This window comes from Hemicordylus capensis, chromosome 5 (assembly GCF_027244095.1).
Source record: "Hemicordylus capensis ecotype Gifberg chromosome 5, rHemCap1.1.pri, whole genome shotgun sequence".
Classification (NCBI taxonomy): Eukaryota; Metazoa; Chordata; class Lepidosauria; order Squamata; family Cordylidae; genus Hemicordylus; species Hemicordylus capensis.
Genome location: NC_069661.1, coordinates 96,225,229 through 96,249,436, shown reverse-complemented (window position 1 = coordinate 96,249,436; position 24,208 = coordinate 96,225,229). Strand labels below are relative to the sequence as shown.

The 24,208-nt window shown below is 42.7% G+C and overlaps 1 protein-coding gene across 2 annotated transcripts in view; it reads left to right on the top strand.

The window, feature by feature from the left end:
• The window catches only part of KIT (KIT proto-oncogene, receptor tyrosine kinase), a 97,287-nt gene that overhangs the window by 51,957 nt on the left and 21,122 nt on the right, over window positions 1-24,208 (top strand). For both annotated transcript variants that reach the window (XM_053258498.1, XM_053258497.1), the window contains 7 exons: window positions 428-706; window positions 1,242-1,378; window positions 4,931-5,090; window positions 11,517-11,706; window positions 12,757-12,872; window positions 19,183-19,297; window positions 24,018-24,205. In XM_053258498.1, coding sequence (XP_053114473.1) covers window positions 428-706; window positions 1,242-1,378; window positions 4,931-5,090; window positions 11,517-11,706; window positions 12,757-12,872; window positions 19,183-19,297; window positions 24,018-24,205 — 1,185 coding nt within the window. The remainder of the gene's footprint in view (window positions 1-427; window positions 707-1,241; window positions 1,379-4,930; window positions 5,091-11,516; window positions 11,707-12,756; window positions 12,873-19,182; window positions 19,298-24,017; window positions 24,206-24,208) is intronic.

Here is a 24,208-nt window from a genome sequence, read left to right as displayed (position 1 = left end):
GCACATAAAATATATGAATTGCTTAATGCTGTTTGCTCTTGCTAGATGTATTGAATTGTTTAGTGAATCTGCAGTTAGGTTTCTGTACTTAAGTACATTGAATCTGCCAAGCTGTTATATCTGCTGACTTTACTTAGTGTGTTTGTTGCTCAGTGAAAATACTTTAAGAGCTCTGTGTCTGCTTGGAGTTATTATTGTATGAGTACTACACAAGATCTTATAGCTCTTGTTCATGTGAACAAGCAGGAATTGTAGTAGTAAGCAGAATGGATAAAACCTAATGTGTCATTCTGTACACTGGGGCAGGCTGTAGGTTATTTTTTCAATCTCTTTTCATGTAGGTCCAACTGTGTCTCATTAAACACTAATGTGAACAAATGTATTTAGTACATACACTTTAGCAAAATGTGTTTTGTTTCCCTTCCAGACCCACAGATCCTGTTCTTTCCAGAGTCCCCCATATTTGCAAAGGAAGACAGTGATGCTCTTATTCAGTGTCCAGTGACAGATCCGGACATTTCAAATTTCTCTTTGAAAAGATGTGATGGCAGACCTCTTCCTGAGAAAATGGAGTTAGTTCCGGATCCGCAGAAAGGAATCACCATCAGAAATGTACAAAGAGCATTTGTAGGCTGTTACAAGTGTGTGGCGCAACAAAATGGAATTGAGAGGATGTCAGAGGCCATTAGGCTCGTTGTGAGGGCAGGTAATGCATCCCTTCATTTGGACTGGCATGACTAATAAACTCATTAGTGGCTACCATTGTGACTGCATCTGTGTCACATTCCAGTTGTGTACCAGCTTCCTCCAGTGGCTTAGGCAACTAGTGTAGCTACTGATACTCTTTTATTTAAGTTGTATATTAGCAAGGGTAAAATAATTAGGTAATTATTTCATGCTAATAGTATACCCGGTTTCCATCAGTGGATGTCAAGGCTGTGAGTCATAACCTTATAATTATTGTCATGGAATGAGCTTTCCTGATTGTGTGTCAGTCTTTGCTGGATTAAGTACTGTGTAGCTTATCTGTGCATTGTTACGTAGTGCCAATAAATGTTTTCATACTTTAACTAAGAGATGTACTTGGCATAAAAGCACAACTCTAATAAATTGCAGAGATTTTAAATACCTCTAGGAGGTCTGATATTTTACTGGGAGGTTAATAACTGTTGATTTCCCCCCTCCTCTCTTGGAGGCTCTGCATGTCATGAAAAATAATGCACTTCTAAATTGTTTTCCAGTTCACAAATCCCTTCCAGACATCACCTTATCCAAAGGCAACCAGCTTCTCAAAGAAGGTGAAGAATTTGAAGTTACGTGCACAATCAAGGATGTAGATAGCACTCTGCAAGCTAATTGGATTTTTCAAGGCAGCGCGGTGAGTTCATTATACTTCACTGGTCTTAACTAATGTACTTAAAAGAACAATCTAAAAACACACCACAGGATCACATTGGGGGTGTGTACTTCATTACTTGTGTGAGAAAACAGGACTCCTGAGAAGTGTCGTTCTCAAGAGCACTAGCCTTGACAGCTAGTCAGATGGATGCCTCTGTGAATGCCTAGCCTTTCTGCCACACACCCCTTGGCAGTGATGACATGGAATGGCATAACCATCTCTTTCTTCCCGATTGACTGCAACTAATGGATTCCACCCACATGTCTGCTTCCCATAATTCATTTCAGCTGGAAGTAATCATCCCAGTCTAGAGCAACTAAGCTTACACCTGGCTTGCTCTAGCTCTGGAGTCCATATTGCTTTCTCTGCCTCATTCCTGTTTCAGCACAGCTTTAATTCTCCTGGCTTTGTCTTGATCCTTCTGATCATGCTTGTCCTCCTTTCTGCTGCTGCTGCTGCTGCTGCTGCTTCCACTTGCTCTTTAAGCACTTTATCTGGACAAAGATAATAACTCATGCCTTCAGTCATGCATTAACTGGATGTATGGAGGGGAAATGAAATCTTATCCATTGAATCTCACCCTTTGAATCTCACTCTTTGAGAAGGTGTGAAAAGGGCTCTGTGTTTGTACAACTAGATGCATGCTGTCCCTTCACACAATTGGGAACCTTGTGCTATCAGGGTTAATAACATGTTCAGAGCCCATCTGTTATGTTCAGCTATACATGTGTGTGTGGATGAATAGTGGGTATGATCCTCCATGCCTTCAGTGAATGCATGACTGGAGGTGAGGACAGGGCTTTCATTTTGACAGTCACAGGGCTCCTTTGTCAGGGATAACTACAAGTACGTCAGGGACCCTAACAGTTTTTAAAACAAATGCAAAGCCATTTGGAGGTGGGGGAATTAAGCACGAAGAAACAAGAAGAAGGAGGTACTGCACCCATTCACCACCTGCCATTTCTCTGCTGCAGATCAGCTCCTCCAGTGCTCCCCCCCTCTAAACGCCTGCTTGTGGGGGGGGGGGACACATGCATTTTGAGTTCTACTACTACTATGAATATACTGCTCTTCAACCAAAGAGGTTCTGGATTATCAGGGGAACTACTGGTTGCAATGGAGCAGTGAACAGGGAAAGCATTAAGTACCCCCCCTTCTCTCACACTTAATTATGCACACACACACATGTTTCTATGTTCTTAAAACCCCCATCCCCAGACATGCCTTGCTTTTTAAAAAGAACACATTGGCAGTCTCTTAAACACATTGGGTTGTGACATGTAGCTAACTCCCCAGGAACTACTCTATAGAGGGAATGTTCTTCATACAGAAACAAGATATGACAGGACCCCTGTTCCCTTTAACAGGGATTCCCAGATGTTGTTGTCCCAGATGTAGCAATAGCACTTACATTTATATACCGCTCTATAGCTGGAAGCTCTCTAAGCGGTTTACAATGATTTAGCATATTGCCCCCCAACATTCTGGGTACTCATTTTACCGACCTCTGAAGGATGGAAGGCTGAGTCAACCTTGAGCCCCTGGCCAGGATCGAACTTGCAACCTTCTGGTTACAGGGCGGCAGTTTTACCACTGCTCCACCAGGGGCTCATTTTTTATTTTTATTTTTGAGAATCCATTTTTTGAGAATGTAGTCAACAACATCTGGGAATCCCTGTTAGAGGGAACACTGGACAGGACCTGAAAGACAGGTCTGAACCAGGTAATCAGTCAGTAAGAAAAGGGGAAATGTTGAAGGAGTTCCATAACAGGTAGGGTGAGGATTCAAGGAAGGCAGCTGAGGAATCTGGGTTGCAGCAAGGTAGCTCCATGTCAGGTTTGCAGAGCCCAATTACCTAAAGGGTTTGCCTGTTACTAGCTGTAATTAGCAGTTCACAGATAGGTAGAGACACTAAAGCAAATAGGGCAGAAGGATTCATCTAAGTGAATTAGCCCCAACCTTGCAACTCTGTGGAACCCCACCCATGAACATTATTTTCAGTGGCAGACACTTTGCTGAGGTAACAGTCAAAGTGGCTCTGAATTGCTGGCAGTTTAGAGATCTGCAGATTGCTTGTGACATATCATGTAAATTGGTACATAGGAAAAGCTCCTATAAGAAGGCTGCTTCTAACCTTGCGGAGTACAGTCGCACTGTTAATTGACAACAGTGATTGGAATAGATAATCAGCAATTCATGTATGCACAGAAAAAGGACTTGTGGCACAGTTGTACTAGATAAATTGCACCACTTCAGGAAAATATGTCTTGGGTAATCTCTCCCTGGAGTCCTACATGCCATTCCCAGCTAATCTGTAATGCTGGCTGAGCTTCTGTCTCTTAAGTGCTGCCTGTTGGCAAATCACAGCTCACCCACTCCAAGGGTAAAGGGTGCTATCAAACATGGGACCTGCAGATGGGACTTCTGGAAGTGGTCCAAGGTTGTTATAATTTTTTTAATTCAAAAATGTGTTTCTACTCTGATGATGTTTGCCTGTACATTCCTATTTTTGTTGTTGTTTATATTTGTATGAAAAAAGGCTGCCAAAATATTTGGTGGTTTGATAATTTTAGCCTCATTTCTTCAAAACATAATTAAGAGGCAGTCTGTTACATCAGAAATGAGAAAATGAAACTGAGTCTTGAAATTTTGGGGATACATGTTTAATTGGCTGGTGGGGCTGTTAACATTCATTCCCTGCTAACCATGGTTAGCAAATTGGGAACCAGCCTCATGAATAAACTTTTCCTCCCCATAGCTCCTCCCATTCCTGGAACAAATCCCTCTACCATTAACAGCAATGCCAATTAAGCCACTCATCAGCACAAAATTAACAGGGAGAATAACCTTGTGACACTAGGTGAAATTATTTAAAGAAACTGCTATTGATTGGGAAGTGCATTTTCTTGGCATTTAATTCTGCCAATCTGAGACTGGAATCCTAAACTTTCCAAAGCTGTTGCTGTGTCTCTCCTTCTCACACTGATTTGGCAGTGTCAGTAATCTGAAATTATGTGGGAGAAGCTGGTGACACAGCTGTTTCCCGGGGTCAGTGCAGTCATAGGAAGGATCTGCACTGGGGGGGGGGCTCCCCCCTCACACCAGAGTGACTTAGGTCTTCTGATGTACTGAATATAGCTTCTCTGCTGCTGAAATAAAGATGGAAAGGACCCTAAAATTGCATCTCTCTTAATCAGACTTGATAATGTTCATTTGTTTTAGTTATTACTAGAAAAGAGGCAGCAGACCAAGAATGTAGGAGTGAATCTGAAGAAAGGAAATAAGAAAAAGCGGGGGGTGGGGGAGCACAGCTCTGGGAAGGACATTCCCCCCCCCCCAAAGCACTGAGAATGTAGTTGTTTTGTATGGAGAAGTTCCAGTGACAGGTTTGTCATGATAGTTTATTATTCTGGTTTTAAGTTATGAATATTAATATGGTGAAGTTATAATTACATCTATTTTTAATTTATCTGGGAAAGATGCTGTGTACATTGTATCTTAGATGTTAATTTTTTTCTCCTTGCTGACAGAGTGTTACAAGGAAAAGCAAGAATATGGGTGATTTTGAATATGAACAAAAAATAAAGTTAAACATCCGTTCAGTGGGAGTTAACGATTCTGGAGAATTCACATGCCAAGGAAGAAACCCTTTTGGAACATCCAATGTCACTATAACCTTGAAAGTACTAGGTAGGTAGCAAAATTGTTGACATGTATAATTTCTGTGCCATAGGGAGGGCAAATAAAATATACAAATACTGTTCCACCCCCACTGCCAACGTAGAAGATGGGGAAATTGTTGGAAATACATATGGTTGTTTTTTTTAATCGTGCTGGGGAAAAATATCAAATATCAGTATTTCAACATGTATAAATTAATATATGAAAACAGATGGCCGTGCGGGACAAAACAGTATGCTCTGGGTTTGTATGTGTGATTTATTATTCCACATGGCACCATATTATTTACATGGCACCACCAGTGTAAATGCAGGGCATAGTCTCTTTTTATATTGTACCCATTCCAAGCAGGCGCTAGGATGCCCCTTATGTACATGCCCAGCTGTGTGGAAGCGGCTGCTGTGCAGTTTGATCCCATGCTGCTGGGGTGTCCTCCAGTCATCCATGCAGCTTCTTAGCCTTCTTATCCCTGGCTCCCCAGCTGATCATGAATAAAAGGGAAGTGTATATAAGAGGATGCACTATTTAAAGTACAGCTTGACTCAGGCTTATGGTTGTTTCCTATGTTCTTGCTTTAGCATTATAGGGCCCAATTAATATGTTACCTTCTGCAGCATATGCACCACTGAAAAGCCTGACCTGTGTGGTCACGATCCACGTCACAGGGATGAGATGTCCAAATGCTGCTGAAATGGATCTCTCAATGAGCTGATGCCTCATGTCAGCACTAGCAGCTCCAGTGGAGGGAGTGGCATTGCAATGGGACGTAATCCCCTAAAGAAGGAGAACCTCATTAGCAGCACTTGTTTATTTTACCATTGCAGGGTGGGTCCTGAGTCTCTTGTGTGGCGCCTGTTCTTCAGGAAGCAAGGCATGAATTGGGTCTAGGATGCAAAGGGAAGTGTGGGAGGGCTGCCTCATAAGAGCTACCCTTTGCTGGAGATGTCCTGCACTCTCAGAGAGAAAGCAACCATGCAGATGGGAGGTTCATATGGCAGGTTCATAATGGGGAACAGGTGCAAGTCCAGGCACCTCATGCCTGTACGTTGCAGAGGTGAGGTGCCCTCAGTTAGTGCCTAGTCTGATTTCCATTAAATCAGACTTATGGGATATGTTCCTAGCTGGCTTGAAATTCAGTATTCTTGCTTCGGTGCTTTGTGGACTCCCCCAAAACCAATTTAAGCACTAGTATGGCACACTGAAATAGACTGCAGTCCATGAGACAGGTCTCTTAATCAAAGTTTCCTTGAAATCAATAGCATTATTTCTAGGATTACCTCACCATCACGCTTGCCCTGGCTTTTAACTTTCTTGCTTAGTCATCATCTCCACTCAATGTGAAAGACAGTGGCACACAGGCGTGAAGATGCTGTGTGCAAAGTGCCTCGACAGCAGAAGCACTTTGTACACAGTGCGAGATTTTGCACACAGTATGAGGCTGCATAACCCTCAGGGACATATTGAGGGGTGGTAAAGAGAACTTCTGGGGGAAGGAGGGATCATTGAAAATTGTCCTCTGCCCATACAATGGGACTCTGGATTACTAAATGCTGTGGAAGCACTTTGGATACAGTGCCTCTGCACTGTTAGTGGGGATGTCGGCCAGTATTCCTACTAGCCCCATGGATATTGGCCTTATGCCATCTCTGTGCAGAATACATTTGGCAGGGCAAAATTATAAAGTACAGCAGTGGTCAAGCAATACATCCTCACTCTTACACCATGCACTTGTGAAGCTCCATTTGTCATAGATGGCAGAGAAGCTTTGTGCATGGAAGTACAACACAGAACAGGGAAATCTATAAATAAAGCTATTATTATTATTATTATTATTATTTATTAATTATTAATTATTAATTATTCATGCATACTTACCCAGATACACTAGAATGTTCCATTGTTTGTCATGCTAATTATATTATGCAAAGTACTTAGGTCTTTTTGGAAAATTGTAGTGTTTTCTGTGAAATCCTAAAAGAGTTTGTTTATGCAGTTATAGAATGCAGTTTACTGGAAAGTATGTTGCACAAACCCCATTGAAATGAACAGGAATGCAAGCACAGTAGGGCTTGTGTAGTAGAGCTTTTGATGACTGTCTAATATCAACAACAACAACAATAATCTATCTGTACATATCACTTCTCAAACAACAACAACAAAAACCCTTCTCAAAGTGGATTACATAGAAAATAGAAGATGGTTCCTTGTCCCAAATGGGACACTTACGCACTTACTCACACACACTTACTCACTCACACACACACACACACACACACACACACACACACACACAGGCTCAAGGCTAGCAATGCTTTACAATGAAAAAAATTTGTAAAAATACTAAAACAACAGATAAACAGGATGCACACAAACACAAATAGAGCTGAAGGGAAATAGCCAAGTATGAATTTGCGAAATTGGAGGAAAACATTTTGTGAGGGTTGCCTGCAAGTGCTTGCCCCCTCATATCCCCAGAAGTCCCATGGGAGGCATGCCATGTGATGATATAGGATTGTTCCAGGGGTTTTTTAGGGGCATGTGCATCTCCCAGAGGAATAGCATTTCCACCACAAGGAGTGCTACTGCAAACCTGGAAGTGGGATGTTGATGAAAAGAAGTGAGCAGGGTTTGGGTTTGGTACAGTTTTTGCATCCCCACTCTGTTCTCTCCCCACCGGTACCCTTCCCAAATTCCAAGCTACATGATTTCTAAGGAGAACTTTGCACTCGGCCTTAGAGAAAACTTCCAAACAAAAGCAGGGTCAGGATATAATTTATTTATTTATTCTATTTTCTTTGTATCCATTAAATTGTGCCTACAGTAAAAATGCAAATAATGCATAACAAATCGAAGCAGCTTTTGAGAATAAGAAAGCCAAGTTAGCCTTTGAGAAGACTAACCCATTAAAATGACACTTCAGCAGAGAAAACCCTACTCCATGCATTAACAGATTTTTGCTTCCCAAATGGAAAGCACATGAAGCATCTGGTAATTTGAGCAGGGAGGAACATATGGGAGAAACTGCTCCCTAAAGTATGCTGGATTGTGCCCAAAGAGTGCATTTGAGTATGAACGGTTTGGTTTTCAGGGCCCACTGAAAAGCCTGATCTATTGTGTGTGTCTCATGCACTCTAGATTAGCTCTGTCAAGAGCCATCAAAGATGCTTACATTGTCTTGTTTATTAACATGCTTCCCTGAAAAGCCGCCCAGAGTGCTGGATTTCTGTGACACGTCGTACTTTTTAAATATTAAAATTACCATAAGTGCTTAAACTGATTAGTAGCATATTCATGTGCTGTAATTAGCAGGAGTATTCTGAACATGTCTTTATCCGTAATTGGCAAAAAGGTTTTTTCAGTCTCTCTTCTTAGATAGTAGTATTTCATGTAGGAACTGAATAAAACCTAGCTAGGATATTGCAGGATCTCCTGTTGACATGGACAGTTCATTGAACCAAGTTCATTTGTCAACTGTAAATAATATGGGCATAATCCCAGAAATATAATGGGAGCAGATGACACCAGTGTTAAGAGTTCCATTGGTTGCCAAGTCCTGGGCTGTATTCAAGGTGCTAGGTCTTATATTTAAAGGCAAACAACAACAACAAAACCCAAGGGGGCAACACTGCACACTGGAAAAATGAAAGCAGAAACTTTCTGCTGCAGGGGATAGTTTAATGGAAATAATTACCAGCGGTACCAGCAGATTTTGAGACAGTGGTTGACATCATGAGCTGGGTCTCACGATCAGTGAGGCCCAGTTTCTAAGGGTGAGCTGGGAGAGCGGGCTTAGCAGGCACATGAGCAGACAGTCTGCTCTGGGAGGCCGAACCAGCCGCCCACACGACTGCCAGCTCCATAATGGAGCCGGCAGGTGCTGGGGGGAGTGGGGGCCGATTGGCCCCCAGAAGCTGCAGCATGCCCTGCGCGAGTGCGCAGGGCATGCTGGAGAGACCCCTGGAGCTGGGAGGCAGCTTTCTGCCTTCCCTCCAGGGGTCTCCTTTGAGGAGCTGCGCCACAGAGCCGCAGCGTGGCTATTCACGATTTTTAAAACCAGGTTTGCGATGCGCTCGCTCCGCAAACCTGGTTTAAGGGCAGGGGTAGTTAGGCAGGTTACCCACTTAGGAACCACAGGGCTTGCAGCCGAGCCCGGTGGTTCACACGATGGGACAAAATCAGGCTAGCCTCTGGTAGCCTGATTTTGTCCCATCTTATGAATAGCCTCCATGTCTATCAAAGCACCAATGCAACAGGAGAAATGCCAATGTGTCTAAAAAGTTCAACTAATTTAGCTCCACTGCTGGCTCAGTGGTGAAAGCAAATGTCAACATCTTCCCCTTCCCGAGGGAGTGCTCTGTGCCACTGAAAAATATGTCCCTGAGGGGCACACGTCCCTCCGATAATATTTTCCTGTGACACAGAGGGCTTCCAGAGGAAGGGGAGGTTGTCAAAATCTACATACACACTAACACCACTTCAGCGTTAGTCTGGAACTCTCTTGTTGCACTGATACTTTGTTAGGGTGTCAGCCAGTAGCTGTTCATTAGAGATTAAAACAGAAATAACTTAGCAAGAACAGTCCCCAAAGGAGCTGAACCACCCTTTCTGGACTTTTTCTTAAAATCATGCTAATCTTAACTTTTCTTAAAATCAGATGTTCTCTGGGTATAGGAACAGTTAAAACCCAGAGAACATTTGCTTTCCCCTTCCATTTTTAAAGCCCCCATTTGCTTAGAATTGGATATTTCACACAGTATCTTTTGTCATATGAATCTTCCTGTGTGCTTAAATCAGCCCATGGGATCTTTCTCCAAGTTTCATGGCCTTCAGAGGCCAGACTGGGGATTAGGAGGAAGCTTGTATTCTGACAGTCTAGGGAGGCTTCTCAGACCTGTTTGCTGGTGGCTTTTAGATGTCTGGTAGAGAAGTGTGTTATTTGAAATCATGCTACTGTTGGTAAACCACATTAAACCTAGATTTGAACAGTTGTGTGAACTAGGCCTAGAATAGTTATCTATCCTGGTTAAATGCTGGTTTTACTGTTTTTATGTTTAACTTTATTGTATTTTTATGGCTATTTTTGATCATATTTTTAATATTGTGAGCCACCTGGGAGCCGTGATACAGGCAAAAAGTGGGTTATAAATAGAATAAAATAAATACACAAGTGAATTCACAAGTGAAATAAATACACAATGTGGGATGTCACCTCTTTTATTTCCTTCAGAATCCTCAAAGCCTACCTTTCCCCTGAGCTTTTGGCACAACTCCATAGTTTTCATATAACAAGGGCTAAATACATGTAACTGAAATGCCTAATTCTTCCCTGTTAACCCCAGCCTCCATCTCCTCCTCCTTTCTCTCTTGTCTCCTCTATGTCAAATTTTAGATAAGTTATTTGAAACAGAGAACTGTCCTTTTATATCTGTAAAGGACCATGCACATTGATGGCACTATATTATGTATGTATGTATGTATGTATTTATTTATTTATTTATTTATTCGATTTCTATACCACCCTTCAAAAAATGGCTCAGGGTGGTTTACACGGAGAAATAATAAATAAGATAAGATGGAACCCTGTCCCCGAAGGGCTCACAACCTAAAAAGAAACATAAAATAGACACCAGCAACAGTCACTGGAGGTACTGTGCTGGTGGTGGATAGGGCCAGTTACTCTCTCCCTGTTAAATAAAGAGAATCAATAATAAATAAATATAGCCCAAGTAAATGGTGTGTTAAGTTATGTTGATTGAGGGCCAGACTAGGCAATACACCTAAGGGGATTGATGAAATATCACTATAGGGCAACCAATCCAGATTGAGATCGCAAGTGGAGCAATTGTGGTCCCCATTAGGATCAGGCCCCCACTGCTGCTTTTTTGTGTCCCACAAGAAAAACTCCCATTGGCACCAATGGGGACTTTTCTCCTTGGGCAAATAGCCATGGAGGTCTCAATTTGCATAGGGATCACAGTGGAGGCAAAGAATTAAAGCTCCCCTTCCACCTCACTTTAGTCTCCCATGTGTGCTATTTACATTAGCAAGATCAAGCACACCGGCTCCATTCATGCAATGGGTGTATAGGTGAGTTTGATTCTGTACCACTAAAAACTCTAGTAGGATGCAGGTCTGTCATACAAATATCTGTACAGAAGTGCAGGATCTGTTGTGAAGTATAAGGAGTTATATTGCTCACCTCACTCAGTAAGATATCATTAACACGGAGACACACACTCAGCTGATAAGACCTGCTTTTCTGCAGATTGCAATTTATAATCTACTTTGTCAATAACGTTTCTTTTTTCCATTGACCTTGATTTAATAATATTTATTTACCCATAAAAGCACCCCCCCTCAAAAAAAAAAAAAAAAACAGAGAGAAAGAGAGATTCCAGGTAGTGATTTTTTAATTTTCCATGTTACAACCACCAGGTAAAGGATATGTCAATTTATCAGCTTTAACAAACACAACGGTAAATGTAAATGAAGGAAAAAATGTGGACTTAATAGTGGCATACGAGGCATACCCCAAACCAGAAGAAGAAGTATGGCTGTGCATGAATGGAACATTGCAAAATTCATCTGATCATTACGTCAAAGTCACAAATGTGGACAAAAACAGGTAATGTGAAATGGTTCAAGCAATACAGTTTGATTCGAGATGGTGTCTGGGAACTATCTTGTCTGGGGAAAGAGATGAGCACCAAAGAATCATTATGGGTGGCTTGAATGATAGTTCACCCAACTGGTCCTCCTCATGTGATCATGATGCATATATGCACACCCTTCCCGCTTCCCAGTGTCATTCCTTAATCACATCCATGCAGACAACCCCTTATACATGCTACAAACACTGACTGACATGAGGAAAAATACTCAAAGTAGTCCCATTGAAATTAAAAGGACAAGTTAGGCAATGCCTAACATTCTTTTACTTTCAGTGGGACAACTTTAAGTAATTTTCCTCCTGTAGGCTCCTATTTTAAAATATTAAACCCATACGATTAAGAAACAGTGCGGTGGCAGAGACACACATATGTCCTTGTCATATGAGGAAGGCCAGTCAGAAGAAATACTCTGATGGTTAACCCCCCTCCCTTCCCTTCCAACCTCCTCCTACTATGGGCTAGTTCTGTGTTTGATTTGATTGGGGAGAGTTTTAGATATAAGAATGTGGATTTTAAACTTTGCCTTCTGGATTCTGGTGCCACCAACCTTCCCCTGCAATCTCCACCACCCTGCAGTGGTGGGTAAGTTGAGGGATACCCAACAGGTCTATTGTTTTAATTGTTTGTTGCGGGTTTTTTAGTGCTTTGAAAACTCCACACTTCAACCTTTGGGAGTGGGGAGTCTTGAGCTTAAGGACATACTTTGAGGACTCCCATTAGTCTTAAGCCACAGCAGAGAGCAAGAAGCCACATGATTTTTCATAGCCATTCAAAACGGTCATTTTAGCTTCTCAACATCTGTGAGGTAAGTTAGGCTGAGAAATAGCAACGTGTTAAAGGCATCCGATGGGCTCTATACGGAGTTGGATTTCACACAGCCAGACCCAACCACTAGCCACTACACCAGAGCAGATCATGAAATGCCACATGATGGCAAACAGCCTTCTCCATGTGCAGGAGTAATACAAGTAATAAAGTTGAATTTCTTCCTTCTTCCTCTGTAGATATTCCAGTGAGCTTCACCTCACTCGACTGAAGGGAACAGAAGGAGGCGTTTACACATTTTTTGTGGCCAATTCAGATGCCAACTCCTCTATATCATTTAATGTCTATGTGAACAGTAAGTAGAAAAGACAAAAGAGCAGTCTGCTGCATTTCTTTATCACAGATTGTTGTGTTTTACAAAACAAAATGCACATCAAGATGGTGAAGTGCTTTGTGACTGAAACAGAGGGCAGCCAGTAAAAAGTGGGAGCAAATCTCCCCTCACTTCAAATTGGGAGCAAACCTCAGAGAAACACAGACCTTTAATTAATTAACAGTTTCTCAGATAACAGCATTAGAATGTCACTAAAACAGGATCAGCTACATAGAAGATGAATTTTCAGAGCCCTTTTGAATGTTGCCAGAGATCCTTTTCGATAAAAGTTCTCTAAGTAGTTTACACAGCAAATAACAGTTTCTGTCCCAACAGTGCTCACAGTCTACAGTAAATTTAAATTAAGGAAGTATTACTTTGAATATACATATTAAATGGAGGACTACTATATATATATCTTGACAAACTTCAGAATGCACACCCCCACTGTGTGTCCTGAGTTTCCTATGACAGCCTTCTTCCGGGAATGTTAAGGTAGCGTACATGGAGTCAGTTACTTTATCCTTATAACAAGCCCTAAGAGGTAGGTTAGCCTGAGAGATAGCGAGGCTGTTCTTACCATCAGCCTAAACTGGGCTAGGAAAGCCAAGCCCAGTCTTTGCCTAGCTTATCATAAGAACCGCTGGGAGCCACACAGCAGCACGAGGGCAAACCCCGCAAAGAAGCCACTCTCTTAAACAGCCCCATTTTTTCTTAATTGTCTGCCAGTCCTGGCTGCTTGCATCCTGATCTGGAAGACTGGGGGTCTCCCGGCCAGCATCAGGGGGATTCCCATAATGCATTGCACACTCATGGCTATCATTGTGCACTCATGCTGCAATGCTTCCCAGCCCCCGGCCCTCTGCGCTGCCTGGTGCAGCTAGCAATCATCTGGGCAGGCGATCTGCCCACCCAGCAAAAACAGAGGGATTGTCTGCGGGGAGGTATGTGCTAGCAGCCTTCCTCCCCACTCTCCCTTGAGCCCTTTCTCACTAATCATGAGAAAGGGCTCAGGGAAAATGAGGTTTGTGGACGTTCACAGTTTTGAGTGGTATTACTAGTCCAAGTCCAACTTGTTCCCTTTCTTGCTCTCCTGATGACATCTTCATCTGTATTCAAAGGGTTTTATAGAAAAATCGATCCAAATGTGGACTGGTATTAGCAACCGTAAGCACTGATTCCCTTTCAGAGCTTCATCCTGGGAGCTGTTTTGGAAGGCTGGCTTGATGCACTCCACTGTTTTTAATTATCCCCAATATCAAGAAAAAAGATACTAATGGCCATATATTGCTCACTGCTTAAGCACCAACAAATTAATTATTGAACGTTTCATTAAGCTGTTTTGCATAGTTCCATCCTCTTGTCAATAATCAGCCATTAAGTGCTTTAAATCTCTAATTTCATTAGTTTATTAAGTGCTATTGAGCTACTATCAAGACGAATTCCAAGCACAGTTAAGGAAGCCTACAGAAGTTACTTTCCTACTTTTGCATCTCTATAGTCGTCAGTTCAGCACCATTGAGTCAATTCGTGTAACTTTTATTACCAATTTCTTTCTGTATCTAATTACTAGAGGCAAATAAATATTTAAGATCACATGGCTGTAATGCGAACATTATTGCTATCATTCTTTGGAGAAGAGTTTGTTACCCGCGGCTCAATCCTATGTGCTGCCATGTTGACAAGTTAAATTTGTAGGTTGGTTACAAGGACGGGTTGCATCAGTGTTATTACAGTCTGCAGCATTGAGACAGAGATGTGAGTCGATATGAGAAATTGCATCTGAAATAGCTGGTGCTGTCAGATGTGGTTTAAAGCTTTTCTGTGGCCCAGACATGGGCAGAAGGGAAGGGTGGCAGGAGCAGGATATGGGATAGGAGGCGATGCAGCCTCCCAAAGACCTTTTGTGTAGTCCAAGAACACACAAGCATCTACTTTGAACAACTATACTTGCTTCATCCGGAATAAGGAGAAAGCAACTAACTAGTTGTTCAATGTGATGGATTTGACCCACCTTCCAAATACACACAGTACCAGTGTAGCTGTATTGGCCAGAATTTGTGTTGCTGCCACAATGCATTTCTGTAGGATCAGAATGTAATAGTAATATTACTGTGAGCGTTAGGGTCAGTGCAGCAGCCAGGCTGTTGACAGGCTGCCTGTTGAGAGCAGCTCACCCCAACTTTACGACGACGACAAATATTTATATACTGCTTTCCAATCAAAGTTCCCAAAGCAGTTTACATAGATATAAATAAGAATGTTATCCTCATTGGCTGCCAGCTGTTTCCAGGCTCAATTCAGCATGTTGGCTATGAACTTTAAAGCCCTCAATAGTTTGGGACCTGGGTACCTTAAGGACCATTTTCACCTTTTCTTATGCATTAATCATCATTTGAGATGCCAGTGCCCCTAAGACATGGTGAGCATCATTCTTTGTTGCAAAATGAATGATGACCAAAGAGTCCACTCAATTTGCAAAGAATCCACTTATAATACCTCAGTTTGCAAAGAATGCACTTATAATACCTCACAAATTGAAAATAATAAAGCTCAGTACTCCATGGGCTTGTGGTTGGGAGGATGGTTGGCACCCAATGTGCACTACACCATAACCCACTTTTTGCCACCCTGGCAACACCCACGGGGAGTAATGGGGCCCCTAGGAATCACCATTATTCCTGATGGAAGAAGAAAAAAACACTTCAATTTCAAAAATTCCTTTTAAAAAATCACCCCTTTGCCCGATTGCTTTGGGATTTGAGTGGTAGCTGCTGTCCCCGGCCTTATTTCCCCCCTGAATCGATTTGATTCAAATCTGAATTGAATCAGGGTTGATTTGGTGGGGTCAGATTCAAATTGAATCTGGCTGATTCAATTCGAGCTTGAATCAAATTTAAAAAAAATGATTTGTGCATATCCCTACTCAAAATGGCTCTCAAAACATTTGAAATGTTTTGAGTGTTTCAACGTTGATTCATTTGGAGGCTTTGGTTTTGAGGATTTTGTGATTCATTTTTAGCTCAAAATGAATTGCAAAATCTGTTTCATGTACATCCCCTACCCATACTGCCTTCTGAACATACCTCTGACAAAGCTGGCAGTAGCTCATGAAGACTCATCCTCTATAATAAAAGGCTTGAGCGTGATCCCGTGTCTTTCTTCGGCCCGTGTCTTTCTCGGCCGTTCTGGGCATGCACGGAGCGCATGCCCAGAACGGCCGAGAAAGATACGGCTGCAGGGACACGGGTGGCCATGTTGGCAAGAGCGGCGGGCTAAGAAGAAACTAAGGGGAGGGAGACGCAGGGATCGGGGAGGGCAGAGGCGGCGGCGGGTCCAGCCCGGCCACTGCCGAAGCCAGACAGGAGGAGGCGGCGGAGGGGGAAGCCAGCCGAGGCGGTGGCTCTGCCGCCGCGTCGGCCAGAGAACACGGTACGGCTGAGCGGCTGCGAGACTGGGCCCGCTGGTGGCGGGGGAACTGAGCCCGCTGGCGGCCGCCGGCAGGGAGACTGGCCCCGCTGGCGGCGGTGGCCGCTGCAGGGCGACTGGGGTCAATGGCGGTGGAGGCGGGGAGAGGACTGGGTCTGGCCTGCTGGCGGCTGTGGCCGCCGCGGCGGGCTGAGCCCACTGGCGGCGGCGGCCACACTCGGCCCCGCCAGAGACGGAGGGAACGGGAGGTGGGGGGGGAACGCTAGCGCCCGTTATTTTAACGGGCTAAAAAACACTAGTTTCATCATAAAAGTGCCGGCCTTTGTAAGGTGCTTCAGGACTCTGTTTTGCTAAAAGAGACTATCACAATTACTCTTAGGGAAGCTGGAGGTTGGAAATGTGTCTCCCTGCACAGCTCATCCCTCTCATGGCATCTAGAAATTTAGCTGTAGCACCTAGACTGAAATCTTTATTTGTCCCAGGTAGCCTTGTTTCTGTTATATCTCAGTTACTTGTAAAGAGGATAAAGGGAAGACCATTTACCTTCTCCCCTGCACCCTGTAATCCCTGTCACTGAGTGCAGTAATTTTGTCAAGCTTCTAAATTTTTGGGCTGGATTCTAGATGGTCTATTGTCTGCCTTCTGAATTTTTTGTCCGGCTTCAAGATCCAAAGAAAATTTGTCAAGGCCTGATTTAATAAAACAGATGGAAATAACATGGCATCCTCAGCATCGGCAGCAGTTTCAGGGCTATTGTCAACAGTAGGCCCATGTGCTCATAGCTCTGCCCCACTTACATAGGGTGCTAGTTTTCATTTGTACTGTATAAGCTTTTGTTCCACTGTAGTATAAGATCAGACTGCCAGTTTGACAGTTGAAGTGTATTATGGAAAAAAGTTAGTAGTTTTTGAATGTTTGTTTGGTAACTAACTAAATAAAAGGAGTTTGAACTTGCCTAGAGCTATTTTTCCAGATTCTCCCTCTGACCAGGATATGCATAATTGCCGTGTTCAGCACTCAGTTGAGTCATCCTGCAAATCAACCCTGGCAATTTTGCAGCAGGGTTGGTTGGTTTGTTGTTTCGACAGAAATACTACATGTGAATGCAGAGAGAAGGGAAAATGTTCAGTTCATGTAACATAGGCCATTTGTGAAGGAAAAGAGGTTGTGCATAGAGACCACTGTTCGCTGTGCATAATCTTAAGAAGGGTAAATTATTTAAGTGTTTTGAGGCCTTATACACTGTAAAGAGCTGACCTGCATCTCTACTAAACAGTCCTTAAAATGTATTTATGAATTTGTAATTTCCATCAATATTTTTATAATATATATTATATTGGATTGAATATATATTATATTGGAGATAATATATGTGTTTGGAGCCTTTGAATACTAAATAAATAATCATTATTTTTTCTTTGGGTGTTCAAAGGCTTTACATATATTATCTCAGTAATCCTTTCATCAGTTCTGTAAGAAAGGCCAATATTGATAGCCCTAGATGAAAGATTGTAACTCATGTAAGTTCACTCAGGGGCTGACATACTGTGCAACGCTAAGTATGCATGGCAAGATAACATCTCACAGTTGTGCAAGAACACTTGCACAAGCATGAAAATTGTGCAAATGCATTTGCACAGTGGTATAGCCATTATTTCCAATGGCTATACTATCACACAGCAACATTTGTGCAATGTTTGAGCTTGTGTAAGAATGCTCTTGCACAGCTGTGTGCACATTACATTGCAATGTTCACGTAACATTACAATGTTCACATAATATTGTACAGTGCGTCAGCCAGGGAATTCATGGCTGAGTTAAAATTCGAGCTGGAGATTTCCTGGCTCATAGCTCGTGCTCTTACCACTATGGTATGCTAATTCTCAACTAAAACTGCTTGAGGTTTTCCTTTTGTTTCTCAGGATTTGGAATGAATTTGAATGTCAAGATATTTACATGGATGTTTCCAGATCTGTATGGCCTCAGTTCCTATTAGTGCTGTCCAACTCTTCCATTAAATAAATCCTTACAGGATGTTATAGGAAAGTTTTGTCCAATCCACAGTGTACCTGTTCTTCTGAATGCTTTTTCAAAGACAGCTAGAATAAATGTCTGCAAATCCTATTTATTGCTGCTGTCTTCCCTTGGGCTCAGATAATAATCTTTTAAACAGAACAGTGATATGATTTCTTAAATGTAATAAAAGAAAGCATAAACTCTTGGAAAAGGAAGCAGAATACTATGATCTTTAATTGTACAGATGTCTGTTTTAGGTATGTAACAACATTAACAGGTCATTAAATGAAATGAAGATTAATGGAAACCCTCTTTTTAAAAACTGGGTTTGAACAGTTGCCATTAAATCTCTCACTTTAACTCCACTCATGGTAAAAGGGTGAACAGCAGGCATCAATCTGATGCCTAATACCTCTGTCTTCAGAGCACAGTCCAAGAAGCAAACCTGGGAGGCTCCTATTTCAAAATTTCACCTTGGTCAGTGAACTCACTCAGGCCAATACCCAGGTTTTCCTCCTCCTTTGTTTCTACACAACTGAAAATGGCAAGCACAAACAGCTCCCAAGCCCAGGTAGAACACAGTTTTGGATTGTGTGGATGATTTAATTATTAAATTGAAACTTGGGTTTCTATTTATGTGTAAAACAATGCATGTGTACAGTGTTTGTGTACTCACTGTGTTGCATGGGGCTTACTCCTAGGTATTTGTGCATTGGATTGTAGCCTCAGGCAGATGCCTTTGTTATTATGGCACATTTTTTCAACATTTTTTTAGCATTTGGGTTGAATTATGAGCAAGGTAGGAGTATGCTGTAAAATGACAGTAGCCCTGTGCATTTATTTCTAGCCAAGCCAGAGATTCTCACTTCAGACAGACTTAGCAATGGAATGCTTCACTGTGTTGCCTCTGGGTATCCTGCACCTAGAATAGACTGGTATTTTTGCCCAGCAACTGAGCAAAGGTGAGTAAGTGAATCACTTTCAGCATTTATTTTGTCTTTTGGTTAGATTTACAGTGTAACAAATTCGTATCATCTGTTCCATATGTTTAAAGATATGTATGTACCGCTCTGTATATATGTACATTGTACATACATTGACCGACATCCTCACTAATCGTGCGCTTGCAGAAGGACATTGCCTTGCACAAGGATATTGCGCAAGTTCTGATACATTGGGAGCTTGCATTCCAGATTAATATTGCACTAGTATAATGTTGTTTTGTTAGCTTAAGGATGTAGCTCAAGGATGTTGCAGAAAGAAAGAGACATCTGTTCAGGACTAGTACTCTCACTAGCAGAAGATGTTGGCAAGTTGCACAACACTTGTTCCACAACTTTGTTGAGCAAGAACAGTTCCACAACACTCATTGCACAACCTTATTTATGTCCTGGGGTTGGTCTTCCACAAGTGATTGTGCTACATCACAGAGTACCACAACTTTGTGCAGCTCTGCAGGCTTCTTGCGCAAGTGCATCTTGGTTCATTGCACAAGCATACCATTAGTCAGGATGTCACTCACTGTATGTGTGTTGAACATGATGTGTGAATAGGACTCATATTCCTTTGTCTCTAAGTTGGCAATGGGAGGCACCAATCAAGAGACTGGGTTTGGTCAAGAGGCCCCGGTTGCTAATTCTACAAGTAGCCTTACTTATGGTGGAATTTTCTGTTGTCAGTTTCTTTCTTGAAGGAGTTGCTGTAATTTATGACTAGGTATTAAGGGCTAAATCGGACTTCAACAGACTTATACGCACTTACTGCTGGTCTTTTCTTGGCCCTAATTATTTAACCCTGTAGAATGACAATTACAAAATAGCTTCTGTGTATGGCTATTATCTTTTGGATTTATCATGTAATAACACAATTTTCCAGGACAGAGGGTAATTAGATTTCCATTTACACACAGTAGATTGTATGGTAAATGTGTCTTGTAAGCTGAGGAAGAAAAAAAAGAATTAACCTCAAAGGTAATTACCAAGTTTCTAAGAAGATTGTATGTATTTCCAGTGCAGGTAGAGGATTTGCAAACAGAATTATAAAATACTTTGCTTATTTTGTCAGTGTTCCAGATATTGTTGCTAGAAGATAATTCTGGCCCTATTTGAATCATTTTGCAAAAGTTATTATTCCTAAGTTTTCTTTTGAAATACACATTTTTCACCCACAGTGGTGGTGGCAATATTTTAAAAATCAGTAAGGCTATTCACACGACCAGGGGTGGGTGGTGGTGTTGTGGGGAGGCTGCACTTAATTTACCTTCCGCCAAGATGGTCTCCTTGCCCTGGTGATGTAGCTCCCGGGAGCTACACAGCTTTCCAGAGGCCGGGACAATGCACCCCATCCTCCGGGAATCCCACAATGCACCATGCAATGAGCTCTAGGCACCCGTCTCTGTGTCTGCTTGGGCTGCAAACACACGATGCCGGCTGCTGGGTTGCTACCTTGGTGGAAAAGTATGCAAACCCTTCATTCAGTAATTAGTGGCACAGTAACTGCAACTAAATATGTCCTTTAACTGGTGAACAGTCTCTCACATCGGCTTGGAGGAATCTTGGCCCAATCTCCCATACAAAATTGTTTCAGCTCTGTGACATCTGAGGGCTTTCTTGTAATTTACAGCTCGTTTCAGGTCTTGCCACAACATTTCAATAGTGTGTAGGTCAGGAATTTTCACTTGGCCCCTCCAAAACACGAAATCTCTTCTTCAGCTAGCCAGAAGTGGGACATGCAGCAAGACAAGGACCCTATACATTCAAGTCAGTCTACCACAGAATGGCTGGAGAAGAAGAGATTTCGTGTTCTGGAAAGGCCAAGTCAAAGTCCTGACCTAAACCCTGATGAAATGTTGTGGCAGTAGCGGCCGTTGCCGCCAAGAGGGGGTGCAGCAAGAGGCATCTTTAAGCATACATTACAAGGTGCTTTCATCTGCTTCGAGCTGCAGTGCAATGCACAGCACTTCCTGTGGTGGGAGATCAGCTCCGCCACTCACCTGGCTTCTGAGGAGCTGATACCCCGCTGGTGGCCAGTGAGTGGCAGAGCTGATCTCCCGCTGCAGGAAGTGCTGGGCGGTGCACTGCAGCTCGGAACAGCTTGCAGGTGCTGCCAGAGCAGAGGTAAGCACCTTCTAATTTATGCTTAAAGGTGCCTCTTGCCGCCCGTCCCTGGCGGCGCACTGCTACTGTGTTGTGGTAAGACCTGAAGTGAGCTATTCATGCAAGGAAATTCTCAAATGTCACAGTGCTGAAACCCTCAGATGTCACAGAGTTTTGTATGGAAGAATGGGCCAAGATTCCTTCAGGTGGATGTGAGAGACTGATCATCAGTTACAGGACACATTTAGTTGCAGTTATTACTGCTCAAGGAGGTTCTACCAGTTATTGAATGTAAGGTTTGTATACTTTTTCACCTGTTTGTTGCTGAGCAAATATTCAAATATATATCCTTTTTGCCCGAGTTATTTATTGGGGTTGCCTTTCTCACTTATCATGGTTTAGCTTAGGAACTAATGTTTTGAATATGAATTGTGCTAACATTTCCGAGGGGGTTCACAAACGTTTTCTCAGCATTGTATAATGAAAAAGAGGATACCGACATTTGAAAAAAGTATTCCTACGGTGGTCAAAGTTTTGTCTGCCCCAGAAATAAGAGTTGCTAATGGGGGATCAATGCTGTTCCTAGTTCTGGAGGTTGCACAACACCCTATACGAGTCAAGCAGAACAGAGCTGTCCAACTCTCCCTCACCTAATTTTCAAACTGTTCCATTACTTTTTGCTGATGCAGGCATGTTAGGGTACAGAGTTGCCCTCTTAAATCCTATGCTAGGGCTCTAGGTGACTCCACCTATTCCATCCACCCCACCCACATCTGCCTGCATAATGCTCCTACCAGATCAAGAGATGGACAAGCTGTTGGCATAACATAATAGAACCTTTGTTTTCACCAGTGCTGGGAGCCCATGTGCAGTTTGGGCTCTATGCTTCCTTTCCCCCTCTGCTGTTGTGCAGCCTTGGTATACCAGGTGAACTGCAAACTTGTATTGTCAGATATGAGTAGTTACATTTACATTTGAAATAGGTTGATTGTGCTCTACTTTAGTTCAGCTGCTTCTGGCTGGATAAAGTTCATTGATATCTTGACCTGCTCTGTATCCATTGAAACATATCCACATTGTCCAGCAATGCTCTTGCCTGCCTTCCATCAATAAAACTTTAGAGTCCGCATTACAAGATTAAACATCCTCTAAGCCCTTGGAATTCAAATGGGACTTGCGCCTACGCAGGGCTGCCACCTGACAGAGGAAACCAACAGCCTGGTCTCCTTTAACAGAGTTGCTTAGCTCTTCACAGCATGCAACTAAGCAGGATCACTGACTTAATACCTTCAGATCTGAAGGCACAGCCACAGGGTTCTGTAAGGAAGTTGGCAACCTTGCTTCCACTTAAAAGAGGTGACTACAGCCCACTCAAACTGTAATGGATGACATCTGTTCAGGACTAGTCCTGTCATTAGCAAAAGATGTTGACAAGTTGCACAACACTTGTTCCACAACATTGTTGAGCAACAACGGTAACACAACACTCATTGCACAACTTTATTTATTTCCTGGAGCATTTGTGATTGTGCTACATCATAGAATACCATAACTTTGTGCAGCTCTGCAGTCTTCTTGTGCAAGTGCATCTTGGTTCATTGCACATGGACACCATTAGTTAAGATGTCACTCACTGAGACTGTTCTCATGCACAGGCATTTAGGCAAAACTGGGCTAGTGAAGCCAAGCCCAGACTTGCCCGGAAATGAGAACCACCAGGATTGCGCCTGGTGGCAAACCCGCCAAGCCACACACCCTCTTAAATAGGGTTAGGGGATCAAGCGCTCACTTAGTCCCCTTTGTTTGAGCGACTGCCAGCACAGCTGGAGCTGAGAGATTGTTGGGCTCTTGGCCCGCATCGGGAATCTCCATAATGCACTGCACACTTTTGCAGTGCATTATGGGAGTTCCGGGGGCCAGGGCGACATGTCCCAGGGCCACCACCCTCCGCGCTGCCAAAGGAGGCATCTGCATGTCTGGGCGCACAATTTCTGTGCCCAGACCAACAGCGAGGGTCGTCTGTGGGGAAGGTAAGCCTTGAGGCTTCCTCCCCTGCTCTTTCTAGCCCTTTGATGTGGATCCTAAGAAAGGGCTCACTGTATGTGTGTTGAGCATGATGTGTGAATAGATTTCATATCCCTTTGTCTCTAGGTTGTCATGGGAGGCACCAATCCGAATTCCTCAAGGACCCTGGGTTTGGTTGTCCAATAGTCTTTGGACTATTGTAATACTTGTGAAAAATTCTTACAACAGGCTGGGACCATCATGTAGCTTTTTTGTTTGTGTGTGTGTAAATAAATGTTTTTATGCGTGTGTGTGTGTGTGTGTGTGTGTGTGTGTGTGTGTGTGTGTGTGTGATAGATATACATAAATCTGTATAGAATATAAAATGAAAATGGAGATAGGGCAAGACCATGCAGTCTGGTGTTATATTTCCCACAAGATAGTATTTCAGAACAGGCATGCTTAAGTCTATGCCCATTGTATTAAAGGAAAACACAAGTTATCTAGAAAATTGTATCCACATATTGCATAACTTGTCAGCCATCCTCCAAGTTGTTTCATTCCAGTGAATTGCTTTACTCAGGTGTTCAGATTCACCAAACATTGATCCAGTGAACGTGAAGACTAAAGATTCGCCCCTTCCTTCCTTTGGGAACATAATAGTCGAAAGCACTGTTGATGCCAGCATGTTCAAGAGCAATGGCACAATTGCATGTGAGGCTTCCAATGATGTTGCCAGCAAGACAGCTTTTTTCAGCTTTGCAATTAAAGGTA